The following is a 14329-nucleotide window of genomic DNA, read 5'->3' on the forward strand; positions in this document are numbered from 1 at the left end:
TGTTCAGCAGGGCTTAGTCCCTAGAAGACATGTTTAGGATAGCAGAGTACTGTGGAACCTTGGTTCTTGAGCGGCTTAGTTGACAAACAAATCTGCTCCCGAACTCCGAAAACCTGGAAGTAAGTGTTCCGGTTTTCGAAGGTTTTTTGGAAGCTGAACATCCGATGCAGCTTCCACTTGAGTGCATAAGAACCATAAGAGCCTGAGTGCTGGAACAAGCCAGCAGCCCATCTAGTCCCAACGTCCTGTTCTCACAGTGGCCAACCAAATGCCCCGGTGGTAAGCAAGCCCACAAACAGGATCTCACCACAAGATGACTCTCCTCCCCTGTCATTTTGTGGAAGTGTGTGCATGTGGGTGTTCTGCAGAGCAAGATGTGCCCTTTGGGCTCTACCTAACTTTCCCCAATTTCTCTCAAGACCTCCTGCCATAAGGGTTGCCTGGCTTCATTTGTGGCTGCACAGTGTGAATTCCTATCCGTATGAGAGATGCACTGCATTAGCAATCGGGCGAGGAACTAGGCCGCTTTTGACAGGTGATGAGGGAAACGCGCTTGGCAGCAAAGCCTGCGGAGAGAGCTTGCCTCTTCTTTTATTCATTTCCTCATTACTTGAGCGTCGGAGCAGAGGACGGCACGGAACCCGAGAAGCTTGTTTTATCAGCGGCCTGGGTTTTAATAGCAAAGCTGGTTAAGCACCAGGAAGTGAGGCGAGGGCTGCCCCAGCCCCTGGATTTGCTATCGAAACAAATCGGCGGCGTTGAGACGCTGGCTTGCGATGTGTAATGAAGGCCTGGGGGAGAGACGGGGGGCTTATTTGGGCACCTGGTGTGACCCTTTTGGTAATCGCAGCTGGCTTTAAAACAGGCGGGGGGCGGGAATCGGGGAAGGACAGAGGACTCTCTCTGAGGAACTCTTGGTATGGCTTCTTAATAAGAAATTTGTGGGCCTTCCCTTTTCTCCTCCCAGCCGTGGTTTCCAGGCTCCTGGAGGGCAACCAAACCTTCGTGTGTCAGTAACAAGGGAATGAAAACAAGGGAATGAAAACTTTGGGGCCTCCTCTCCATATGGAGCTCATTTGACTTCTCTCTCTCTGTGGTCTGTGGTGATGGTAGGCAAAAAGCACCTTCGGCCTCCACCCAAGAGGCTCGGTGAGATGACCAGGCAGTGATGGGGGTGGCATCTTTACAGATGGCAAGGGACCCACGAGACGGAGTCTAGCTAGGTAGGAGAAGAACCCAGTCCCTTCTGCATGCCAAGTACGTGTTCTGCCACTGAGCTCTATACAACCTCTCCTGCATACGTGTTTGCAGCTGCCTTTATTTATTCATTTGCCAGGAAGGCGAAAAGTGTGTTGGTTGGAGCTAAACTACTCAGGAGTTGGCTTCCCTTCTCCACATAAGAGCAGCCTGTAGCTGGATCTGGCCAAAGGCCCATCTAGTACAGTTTCCATAGTGCTAATTTTTTTTTTATTTAGTTTACATAGTGGACACCCAGATGGCTCAAAGAAGCCCACAGGCAACAGCCCTCCTTCACTGCTACTTATATGAACATAATAAGAGACTTACTGGGTCAGGCCAGACACTGACCTATTGACCAACAAGGTGCATATGGGGAGCCCGTGAGCAGAACCTGAGCACAAAAGAGCTCTCCTCACCTGCTGGTGCCGGCAACTGACATACTGTCTCTGACCGGGGTGGAAGAACATAACCAGTGTGACTGGTAGCCACAGTGAAGATGCCCTGTCCTCTGTCAAGATGCAATATTTTCTGCCCCCCCCCCCCATGTCCAGCCTTTCCCACCACATGACCTCACATAAGCGTCTCTCTCTGGTCTCTCTCACTCTCCCACGTCTCTCCCGCCCTCCAACCAACACATTGCAAATTCCGCCCTAGCTGAGGCCTTGGCGTCTCTGGGATCAATTAAATGCTCGCCGGGGACCTGCTGGAAGGAATCCTTCCTCGTTTTCTGGCAGCTGTGCTACATCACAAGCAGGGCGTTGATACGCTTTGACCTTCCCTCTGAGAACAGGGGTCCTTCCTTTCCTCCTCCCCCTTGTTCTTGTACTTTCCAACCCTCCGTTCTCATCTGGAAGATCCGTCTCGGTTATTTCCTATTCTGCTGCGGAAAAACGCCGTATTCTCTTTTTATTTTTTAAATGGGCTGGGGAAAATGTGGCTTCATGTGGGAGTTACGATGGAAGGGTTAGTTTGGGTGGGTGGTTTGGGGGTGCTTTTGTCTTAACAACATGGCTAACCTTGACTGGCTCCTCTTTGAGTGGAAATTTTAGCCTCCTTTCCATCTTTGATTTCCGTCTTCTTGGGAGACCCGGAGTGCTCTTCAACATGGGGATAAAACCAAAGCAACGACATATTATTAAAATGCATATTTAAACTCTAGCTCTCACCAGGGCCAATTAGAGCGAGGAGCAGTGGTCAGGCGGGAGGGCCATTTGCCGGGCCCTCAGGCTCAAAGGAGGCCTCGGATTTAATTGTGTGGCATTTGATAAGTTTCACCAGTTGCCTTTAATGCAGATCAGAGCAGAATATGACACGCGCTCTCAGCTTAGAGCTGCAGATTTAAGCAAATAGGAGATGTGATTTGGGGAAAGAGGCAGGCTTGTAGTCATTATTAATCCTAATCAGAGTAGACCAGTTTAACAGAACTCAGGATAGCTCAGTTGGAAGAACGTGGGGCTCTTTAGCTTAGGGTCATGTGTTTGAGCCCCACGTTGGGCAAAAGATTCCTACACTGCAGGGGGGTTGGACTAGATGACGTCTGTCCTCCCTTCCGACTCCACAATTCTATGTAATAAAGGAATGTTACTAACTTAGATTAATTCATTTTAATGGGGAGAATACTGCTGCACTGATGTCCTGCTTTTTGAATGTGTTACTGCGTCTGGCTGGCCAACAGGATGATGGGCTAGATGGACCTTTGGCTCTTCTTATATTGTCATATCAACACATTCAAAAACATAATAAGTCAAGAGGCAGAAGATAAAATTCGGGTCTCTTCCCTGTCCCCCAGCACACAATGATGCACAGTACTCTTATTAGCAAGGGAGGATTATCTCAGGGTTATAAAAGGAGGCCACATCCAAAGGGACTTCCTTTGGGCTGATCCAGTGTTTATACTGGAAGTGAACAAAGCTAGGACTCTCTTAAAATGCTGTTTTAAATTTTTTTGGAGGCTGTGCATGTCCGGCGGTGGTGATGGTTTTCCCAGGCAGGATGCTGGACTAGCAACTGTGAAATGTTTCAGATGTTTGATATATGCTTCAGTTGCTGTGTTACTCCCCGAGAAGGAAACAAACCCAGAACAAATTAGGACCTTGAATTCAGCCAACTTTTTCCTAGCACCTAATTTTTAGTGACTAGGAAACCTCTTTTCCACTATGGTATCTGTGAGCCTCAGACCAGCGGCAGGTTATTTTCAAGCTTCTTAGCCATTGGCTGAGGTGTTGTGATGACATGGAATGTTTGTGAACATTTCCAATTGTTCGGGGTGGTGTGCCAGTAATAGAAATTATGCAGTAGGTTATATGAGTGGGACTATGTTTCACATGTTGATGCAAAGTTCTTGGTCACATCTTTGGGTTGCATGCAGCTAAATCCTACTCAGAGTAGATCCATTGAAACGAATGGACCAAAGTTGTGTTAATTTCAGTGGGGTCTACTCTGAAAAGGACTAGCATTGTCTACATTCCGTTGTCTTCAGGACTCTTAATACACATTTGGTAATCTGCAAAACATCAGCACTAGTGGTGGTTAAATAAAGTGGACTAGAATCATGCTGAAGTAAACTGCAAGCCTGCCCATTGGCTTGCAGTGCTAGGAATCTAATCTGAGTAGAACTAGCATTGACTACAACTCATTAACTTTGATGTGTTAGGTTAATCTGGAGGAATGAATGTGGTATTATAGGGTGGCATTCAGCTAAGTTTGACTCCGGGTGGACCTGTTGAAAATAATAGACACAACTTAATAAAATTTAGTTTCATGCCACTCTGCATTCAGCCAGCAGTAGTGTAACAGGAGCATTGAACTTTGCTTCAGGATGAGAACAGAAATTGTGCTCCGGCAGCAGCAGGAGGCCCCATTAGCTAAAGTGGTGCTTCAGGTTAAGAACAGTTTCAGGTTAAAGAATGGACCTCCGGAACGAATTAAGTACTTAATCCGAGGTACCACTGTAATGCAAGGGTTTGGACTAGATGACCCTCAAGGTCTCTTCCAGCTCTACAATTCTATGAGAACCGATCATTGCTGCTTGAAAGTCCAGTGTGTAAATGTGTCTGTAGTCCAAAGCATCTGAGCACCAAGTTGGGGGAGAGGCTGTGTTAGAGTCGCAAATGCAGGCCACTTGACCCATAAGTGTGCACTTGAGCCACCCCCGATTGTGAGCCTGGCAGGGCTGTTAAAGGAAGCTTAACAGGACCCCCTATTTCTCTGTGTGTGGGGCTCTGAATAGTTTCCGCGAGGGCTGTTCTCAATCCCCAACACACACCCTCTGTTCCTTCCCCCTTCTCTAGTTAAGTATGATGAGTCCCTGAGCAGCCACTGAGACCAAGTAACTGCTCTTAGGTACCATAATGGCCATTAAATGATTTTTATGAGCTGAGATCGGCACCGTCCCCCTCCTCAGCTTCTGGAGCTGCACTCGAGGCAGTCCCGTGGCAGTTGTGTGTTGGGAATTTGCAGGCCGCTGACTCTTAATTGATGCGATAAATTGTGACTTAGCGGGAAAGAGGTGCACTGCGACATCTAGCTGTGGGGGAGGAGCGGGGAGGTTAGGCATTGAGCTCTGGGGGTCCCTGGCGAAAGCATCAATTGCTGGAGTAAATGCTCAATATAGGTGCTGTGCTCAGATTTCCAGGAATGGCTTCAATTTAAAAAACAACCAGGAGTGTCATTTTTGTTAGGGTGCAACTGAATACTTTGTTGCATATTTGGAACCTTCCTGTGTTGGTTGCTGAATACTGTATGTAAAATATTGGGGGGGGGGTGGAGGCATTTTTAGAGTGGCAAGTGGAAGGGGTATTTAACCCTTTTGTGTCTGCCACTTTTTTCCTCTGCAGTCTCCCATCCACTGCTGTTTCCTCCCATTTCTCAGGGTTCCCAAGCACCATGGTGCATTAAACTATGGTTTATTAAACCATGGTCCTCGTACTGCTTAGTTGACAAACAAATCGGCTCCCAAATGCCAAAAACCCAGAAGCAAGTGTTCCGGTTTTTGAACGTTTTTCGGAAGTCAAACAACCAACGCGGCTTCCGCTTTAAGCTCCTGCAGCCAATCGGAAGCCGCGCCTTGGTTTCGGTTTTGGGAGTCGAATGGATTGCGTTCGAGAACCAAGGTTCCACTGTACTTGTGAGCCCTGCAGCTTAGCTATGGTTTATTAACTGTGCTTAAAGATTACTCATTAATTAAAGCATCTACTTGGTTTACAAAATTAGTTAATGCTAACCACAATTTAGTATCGCATAAGAATCCAGTCTCCTGCCAAACTGGTTAAGGAGCTATCACCACCCAACAGCTATAGAGCTGTGGATAAAGAGCCACAAAAGATTCAGACAAAGGCACAGCAGCCTTTTCTGGTGCTTTTAATCATTCTGTAATGTAAGAAACGAAGGTCTAATTGATAATCTGCTGTACGCCTCAGCTTTAATGATGGTTTGTTCACACCATTAACATTAACTATAGTTTGTTTTGCATAGGGATTATGGAGGTGTCAACAGAGCCACCCCAACAGATGACTGACTTTATTTTAAAAACCTCCCCCCTTCAGCACATCTTGATTGAGTCACCTAATCTGATCTTTTCCTCTTTCTCTCCCCCCTTCCCTTCCTTCGACTCCGGATATCTCCCCTTCCACAGAATCGGGGTCGCCTTGCTGAGAAGAGGACCATCCCCTTGCCTCCTACCAGGACCCCAAAGAAAGAGCTTCCTTCCATATTCTCACACAGTGACGACAGTGAGGAGAGTGACAAGGTCAACGGTCACCACCCTGATGTCAAGCAAGAGGAGGATTTGCATATTAGTATCATGAAAAGAAGGTGATTTTGTTTATTGTGATTTCCTATCTCACCCCCCACACCCCAAAGCATTGAGTGTGAGTTGATCATTTGTGCTTCTACCCCAGTGGTTGTAAGTTGTGAGACTGCAAAAAGTCTCTGATTGGCTGGCTGCATATCCCCTTTGAAAGCCATTGGTTGGCATGCTGTGATGTCATGTAGTGCTCATAAAAATCCACATGCCCTGAAAGCAAGCCTAGACAGTAAGATTCTGTGATCACACTTCTTGTAGAAGAGTTATGCCGTAAAAAACATATTTGTTGTGCTTTCCCCACTTCCCTGAGTCATAATAGATTCCAGGGGCAGTGGGTTTGATTTTCTTTAGAGGAGAGATCACTGGAGATTTGAATGTCATTTAAAAATATTTGCAAGTGTACAAGTACAGACAAAGACTATTGGAGCAGATATGCTACCCCACATCAAGGGGGTCACAGGTTCATTCCCCAGCATCTCCAGCTAGGGCTGGGAGAAACCCATGTTTGAAATGCTGGAGAGCTTCTGCCAGTCAGTGCCGACATACTGAGCTAGATGGACCAATGGTCTGATTCAGTATAAAACAACTTCCTATATTCTACACCCCTGGCAATGTAGCTGCCATGGGTAGAGGAGAGGCGATTTTTCCCTCTGGGGAAACAAAGCAATCCCCAAAGAGAGTCCAGACTTTGGATTCCTCTGGGAAAGCATGCATTGTGTAATACCTTGTAACGGAGAGGCAATGAAAATGTATTGCAGCTGTGTCTCATTGCCCTCCACCCCCCAAGTGTATCATTACAGCTATTCTTGATCATCACCACCACCATCCTCTCCCTGCGCTCGCTAATGCACAGAGTTGCTTGGATTCCGAAACAAGCCCTATAAAAACAAAGGAATGGGAGAGCAAAGGCGTGTAATTGCTTTTCTAGTTCTGTGTGTGAGGGGGTTTTATGTGCCTGTTGCTTGCCAGTCACTAAGCCGTTTTCCTCCCACTTTGCCGGGTCGCCAACAGCAGAGGTCTGGGGAGCTGGAGTGGTACAGCATCTCCTCCCCCAAACCCCCACCCCAACTGAAAAAGAAGCATCTCTGTCTTGACACCCTGTTTCTTGTGGCCATTGTTGTGGATGCAGTTTATTAATTCTGCATGTAAAGCTGGGCAATAGGTCTGCGTCCTTCCCTACCATGGGTGCGCGATGTGCTATGGAGCCATGCACAAAGCATCTCCAAATTGTTCATCCTTCCTTTTTAACTACCCATTTAATTCAGCGCCTCTGTTCCAGTAGCCCTGCTTTGTCTTCCTAAGGAGGGAGGCGAATAGTTTGTTAGATGAATACCCAGGGTTTGCAAACCAATAAAATGCTTTTATCTTCAGAATTTTAATTATAGTGATTTGCTTGGGCTCATTGGCGAGAAAATACAGTAAGGAAAGAGAGAAGAGGAGAGAAAGTTTTAACTATTAGTCGTTGGCTTGGTCATCTACTAAAGTGGTTTCCTCTGAGATTTTGCATCCCAGTTTTGTGCATAACGTACACCAGTGGCGCTTGCCTCCCAGTGTACCTGTGATTTCAGCCTCGCTCTGTTTTCATGGAAGGTCTCGAGGCTAGAAAAATCCCCAGTTGACTACGTCCTTGGCTACAGATTTTGCTTCTGAGACCAATGAGTTCAGAATACTTTGCCGTGCACTTTTAAGCCAGTCTTATTCAGCATAGTGCCCTCCAGTTGTTTGGACTCCCAACTCTCATCAACCCCAACCAACCTGGCCAATGGTCCAGGATGCTATAATCTTAGATGTCTATATTTGCTTGCTTGTTTGTTTTCTGTCTGAAGATCTCAGGGCATTTCACAGAATAAAATACAAGTTAAAACAACACAAATATGCAATAAAAAGAAGAACAAAAGCAAAACAAACTAATAATCCTCCTCTACAGGTTCCCTGCCCTGTGTTAAGCCACGGTTTAGTGTGTCGAGAAGATGTCTGTCTATGTCTCCTGGTTTTTGTCCTCCCTCTCTTCTGCTTTCTTTGCTCCATTGAGAGAGATTGGAGCTTGGAAGCTTTTGCTATCCCTTAACTCGTTCTTTCAATTACACTCTGGCCTATAGGTGACCTGGAATTGCAAGTGAGTGGTCTGCCAGAGGAGGGCTAGCAGCAAAGAGATAGGAAACTCGCTTCTTCCATGCCCAGCATAGGAATGCAACATTCAATTCTTCTCTTGGTAGCCCCCAATAGATTAGTAAAACCCTTTTTCAGGTTAGTCCAAACTCATCCACCTGACCATGTGTGAGGGAAAGGGAGGAACACATGAGCCTGAGAGTAGGCCTGGCTCCACTAAACCATGGCTTAATGTGATGTCTGAATATGGCCACTGAGTGTTTTTCAATCTCAGCTCCTTTGCCCCCCTACCCCGCCTACAAAAATAGTGCTGGCCTGCCTTACAGGGTAGGAATGAGGATTACTGAGATCCTCTATACCACTTTAAAACAGTAGTACCGTATTTAACAGAGAATGATTTACAAACTGTGGTTTGGAATATTAAGGAAGAGGTTATCTCTTGACACGTGGGGCTAAAGTAATTTATCTGTCTATAGGCTGAAAACTGTTTGCTTCCCTGAGAAACTAGCCATTCATTGATCTGCTTGTGATGTTAGCATTCCTTACTGCTTGGGGAACGCTGCCGGAATAGAATGTTGACAGACACTGCAGCTTCCGAAGGTGAAGCAAAAGGTCATAATGCCTGATAGGATGAAAATCCTTAGTAGATACAAATGTTCAGGAGGTGGGGGAAGCGACAGAGATGCAGCCTGGGCAGAATAAGCTGAAAAGGAAGAGGGTAGTGGAGCCAAGAGACGCAAAGCTCCGGGGCAAAGTTACTGACGGAAGAGAGCGAGAAAGAGCTGGCAGGAAGCAAGTAGGCTAAGTGAGCACTGGGTCACAAGTCAAAGGGCAGGTGGTGGTATTTCATGTCACGAAGAGTGAGGAACCCTTTTCAGTCCGGGGGCCACATTTCCTTGTAGGCAATCTTATGAGGGCCACATGCTAGTGGTGGGTAGGTCCAGAGTGAGTAGGGCAACAGAGATGAGCATTAACCTTTGTACAGTAGCTACAGTCCAGGGTGTATGAGGTGTTTGGGGAGGGGTAGTACCTCTTGTGGGGGGGGGGATGTTGTGCTCCTTCTGGGTTAGTGTGTCTACCTTTGGTCCCCACCCTCAGCTCTCACCTGTGGCTCCTAGAAGCTGTCGGCATGTGACAGTGGCCACACCCTGGGAATGGCTTTGAGTGGCTGGCAAAACCAGGTGAGGGTGTCCAATGGATCTCAAACCCTCGGAGAGTTAGGTACTTCCTTGCATGCAAAGACAGGCTTTGGCGGATTGAACAGATGGAGACTAATAAATTGATCCAGTGGTCGAGAACACAGTTTCTGCACCTCCTGTAGAGGGAAGCGAGGGGCAGGTGGGGTTTGGGCTACCTTCCCAGGTTGACATCTAGGAGAATGAAAACTCTGATCCTAAACCACCGCTGCCTGGACCCCTGGACTTTGAGCTTCCCCACCCTTGGTTTAAACTAACCAGCTGAGTCACTAATAAAATAAGAAGCTAAGTAAGAAGAGCCCTGTTGGATCGGGCAGGCCAGTAGCCCATCATAAACCAGCATCTTGTTATCTCTTGACAACAAGATGCCTCTGGCAAACTGGCAGAGGACCGAAAAGCAACAGGACTCTCCTCACTTGTGATTCATCAACTGGCATCCCACAATTGTTTGGCGTCCCCTATAGTTTCTCTGCCTCTGGCTTGCGTTAAGTGGACCAACATTTTGTATCCTATGTGTCTGTGTGTTTGAACGCCTATGATCTTCACTCTAGCCCACAGAATAGGAATCTGATGGAACGGTCTTCAGCGACTAGCAGCCACTTGTGGAGAAATCTACCTTTCGGTTCAGGCCCCTGCAGCTGACGTCAAGTGCCCCTACCAGCAAGAAGAAGCGCAACCAAAACACGTCTTTTAAAACTGGCAAAAAGTCCTTTTGGCTTGTGGCTGGTGGGGAATGCTCTTTTAAATCAGCAGTCTCACGGGTTGAACAGGCAAAACAGCTCCGGGGGTAGCTGGGATATTTTATTGGTGTCCCGCCAATGTGCTGGGAGTTGTCCGTACAGCCCGCAGTAAATTCGAAGAAGAGAGGGGGAGAGGGTTGAGAAGAGAGACTACGGATTGGAACAAGGGAGGTGTGGAAAGATTGATGGATGAGGTTAAGGGAGGGTCAGATATACGTTTTTAGAATTCCCCTCATTTCGCTGCTGTTATTTTGACTGATGGGCTGAGTGTCTCTGTGGTTTAGCGGTGGGGGGGGGACTTTCTGTCCGCCCCCCCATCCTCCCCCGTTCCGCTGCTTCCCCCCTTCCCCTGCCCCCATTTCCTTTCCACTTTGCCTCCAGTGAACCGGGTCACCGCGCCGTTCTTACCCAGACTTCCATCTTCTAATAGCAAAATTGCCAACCTCCGTGAAGGCTTTAATGGTTTGGGGCTGTCAGTCTGTCAGCCGCATCCCTGGTGCTCTTAAGTGGAAATCTATTTCTGACATCCCTGAAGGCTGCTGCTCTTTGCCTCTCTAATTGATTGGAGTTCAAACCAAAGCAGCCCCCATTCTCCCACCCCCACCCCCCATTCTGCATCCCTGCTCCCCCACCCTCCTTACATGTTTCTGGCACTTGTGGGACGCAGCTGTGTGCAAAGGGGGCAGGGTGTGGGTCAGGTCTGTGGCTCCCATCTTCTCTGGCAACCTTCGTAAGTAGGAATCTCTACTGAGAATTATGCTCAAATAAATCCTCCTCGGAGCAGACCCATTTAAATTTATGTACCTACATTCAGTCATATTTATTACCATCCAAAGGGTCTACTCCCAAGTAGGTCTAGCATTGGATACAGCTCAGTATCTCCAGCCAAACTTGTTCTTTTGAGGCTTTTATGGGACCATCTACCCACTGGTGTATGTGTGTGTTTGTTGCAAGTCGTCATGGTAGTGTATGTTACGTAGATTTGTGTTTTATATTTTAAACGCGCCCCACAATCCTTGGATGAAGGGTGTATAGAAATTTAATTTAAAAAGATGATGATGATAAAAGACTCGTAAGATGCCCAGGTCTGGGATTTATCTTCCATTGACAGAAGGGCCTGCCCTACAATTGATCAGTCAATCAGTTTATTTAGTGTTTTTGTGCCCTGCATTTCAGCAACAAAAAAGGGTCCCAGAGCAGCTTACATACAACAAGTTAAGCAAGACAAGTCCCTGCCTGCAGGCTTACAATCTAAAAAAATCACTAAAGGTAAGAGGGATAGGGAGGGAAGAGGGAAAAAGCAAACTTGGGCACTAAAAGTAGTAGTTCTATTAGGTAGACAATCTGCCCCCTTTTGCAAAACTAAAATGTATATTATGCAAAATTCCATACAACAGTATTAGGAATTTGCATTAAAATACTGATGAGTTTTCATGGGGCCTTCAAAAACAACAAAACACTGTAGACTGATGTAGAAGTGTGGAGAACTAAATTTAAGACTGGAAAAATGAGAAATCAAGAGGAATCAAAGTTGGTGTGTTCACCCATCCCTATGTATAGAGTGGTCTCACTCACTGGATCATCACCTTGCTGTGGTGAGTGGGCTTGCATGTTCCTATGACCCTTGCCTTTACCAAAGGTGTCATAGACTTTGAAGACACTCAAACTCAGGATGAAAGGGAGAAACATGCTAAGAGGAAGGCACGTTTGGCAAACCCTCCCCTTTATCAATGCCCCCACTGTGGAAGGATGTGTGGATCCAGAACTGGCCTCCACAGTCACTTACGGACTCACTGTTAAGACCGTGTTCATGGAAGACAGTCCTACTCTGCTACAAGTGATTGCTAAAGAAGAAGTAGTATAGAGAGGTGCTGTTGTTGGGACAGTGGGAAGGAGAAATCTCTAGGCCTGTTTGTACCACCATTCAAGGGCCCAGCTTCCTAGGTGCAGCTCTGGTTGGGCTTTTGCCACTGCGTTCCCTGCCAGTGATGCTGTTCCTCAGCCTAGCCCTTCGGTGTTCTCCTGACATTTCCTCCTCCAGCACAGCTGCTTGCTGCCGCCGCCGCTTCATAGTAATGACTGTCACCCTAATAAATAAAATACATTTAAGATCCGTCTGGGAAACGAGCGCTGGATTTGATCCAGAGTGCCAGGAAGCGGCAGTGGGTCTAATGAGGACTTAGATTTGATAGTGAGCGGAAATGGCTACTTTATTGTGCTGTGGAACTGGCAGGCAGCACAGAGGGGGAGGCTGAATGTGTGCTGGGAGAAATGCCTTCCTAAAAGGGAGCCAGGTAGAGCACCTGCTTTGTATGGAGAAGGTTCTAGGTCATAGATGGCAACGTTTCCCTTTTTTAAAGGGAAATCCCCTTATTCCGAATAGGATTCCTTGCAAGAGAAGGGAAAAGTTGACAGCTATGTTCCAGGTTCAATATCCAGCATCTCCAGGTAGGGCTGAGAAAGGCTCCCTGCCTGAAATGCTGGATAGCCACTGCCAGTCAGTGTAGACAGTATTGAGCTAAAGGGACATTTTTTTCTGAGTTTGTATAAGGCAAGCCCCAGAGAGCAAAAGCACCTAGGTATTTGTTAGGGATGGTGGAGTAATGAGAACCTCTCCAGATTCGCACTCTGTCAAATAATATGCGAGCTGACACTCGGCTATCCAACAAATATTACACACAGAAACTATCTACAAGGGTGTAAAATTGCATATATGGGTGAAAATGCTGGTATAAGTTGTGGTCTTTTTCCTGAGGCTTGTGCTCCAGCTAAATCCCACTTAGAGCAGACCTACAGTGGACCTACATCATGTCCATTAGCTTCCAATAGGTCTACCCTTGAGTAGGGCTAGCATTGCATACAACCCAATATCTCCAACCAGACTTGTTCTAGTAGACCTGTTGAAGTTAATGGACACGACCAACTTGTGTGCATTAATTTTGATGAGTTTATTCTGATGAAAACTTAGCTGGCTATAAACGCAGATCTCCTGCCTTTCTTATCTGCTTGTTAAACTCTTTTCTTTTCTTTTTGCATACCTGCTGAAAAGCACAGGTTTCAGTGAGTCATCTAAACTTTCCCAGAGGCACTCTGTCTATTTATGCAGATTTGCATCTTGGGCCTTTAAGAACCTAACAACACCTTGGCCTGTTAGATTTCTGAATGTGTCTGATTATATCTATATATTTTATGTACTATCAATCAATCTGTCCGTCTGTTAACAGTAGGAATGTTGACTAGCCATCCTTCCACATACAACTGATTTGTTCTAGGAAATAATAACAACTTATTTTAGTTCCCACCATTCACTCAATAAGGTCTCAGCATGGGTTAGGTAAAGGTAAAGGGACCACTGACCGTTAGGTCCAGTCACGGACGACTCTGGGGTTGTGGTGCTCATCTCACTTTACTGGCCGAGGGAGCCGGCATACAGCTTCCGGGTCATGGGAAACGCCGTTTACCTTCCTGCCAGAGCGGTACCTATTTATCTACTTGCACTTTGTGCTTTCAAACTGCTAAGTTCGCAGGAGCTGGGACCGAGCAACGGGAGCTCACCCCGTTACGGGGATTTGAACCGCTGACCTTCTGAACTTGCCCTAGGCTCTGTGGTTTAGCCCACAGCGCCACCCTTCAGAGTGGGTTACAGCACTTTAAAATGCAACACTTGGGGTCTAGAAGTCTCTCTTATACTGAGCCAGGCCACTGAATTTTCTAGCTCAGTTTTGTTTATACTGCCTGGCATTGGCTCTCTAGGGTTTCAGACATGGGTCTCTCCTTGCCCTACCTGGAGATGCTGAGGATTGAAACTGTGACCTTCTGCATGCAAAGCAGATGCTCTGCCCCAGAGCTACATCTGCTCTCTTGAGAAGCTGCCAGGAAGATCCATTATGCTCCTGTACAATCAAACGAGAAGGCTACCTCAAACTCATGGAAACTTATGAGAGACCTATGGGATTGAGGACCCAAATTACTATTGTGTCTGTTTTTTTGGTTTTCTTAGCAAATGCCAGGTTGTCTATTGTAACTTTGTCAATAGGATGAACAATTAGTCACTTTTGTATTGGCTTATAGTTCATGTTTATTTATTGATACGCATGTTTCTTACATGTTTTTTAATTATTTAAAAAATAAAAGAAGAAGAAGCTGCCTTGTACGGAGTTGGAGCATTGGTCCTTTTGGCTCCGTATTGTTTGCACTGACAGCTGTACCTGGAGATGCCAGTGACTGAACCCGGGATCTTC

General features: G+C 46.6%; 1 protein-coding gene across 17 annotated transcripts in view; it reads left to right on the forward strand.

Moving 5' to 3' along the window:
- The window catches only part of SAMD11 (sterile alpha motif domain containing 11), a 323740-nt gene that overhangs the window by 209105 nt on the left and 100306 nt on the right, over window positions 1-14329 (forward strand). For all 17 annotated transcript variants that reach the window (XM_083752510.1, XM_083752516.1, XM_083752517.1 and 14 more), the window contains one exon: window positions 5873-6051. In XM_083752510.1, coding sequence (XP_083608636.1) covers window positions 5873-6051 — 179 coding nt within the window. The remainder of the gene's footprint in view (window positions 1-5872; window positions 6052-14329) is intronic.

The sequence above is a fragment of the Podarcis gaigeae genome (assembly GCF_964106915.1).
Source record: "Podarcis gaigeae genome assembly, chromosome: 8".
Classification (NCBI taxonomy): domain Eukaryota; kingdom Metazoa; phylum Chordata; class Lepidosauria; order Squamata; family Lacertidae; genus Podarcis; species Podarcis gaigeae.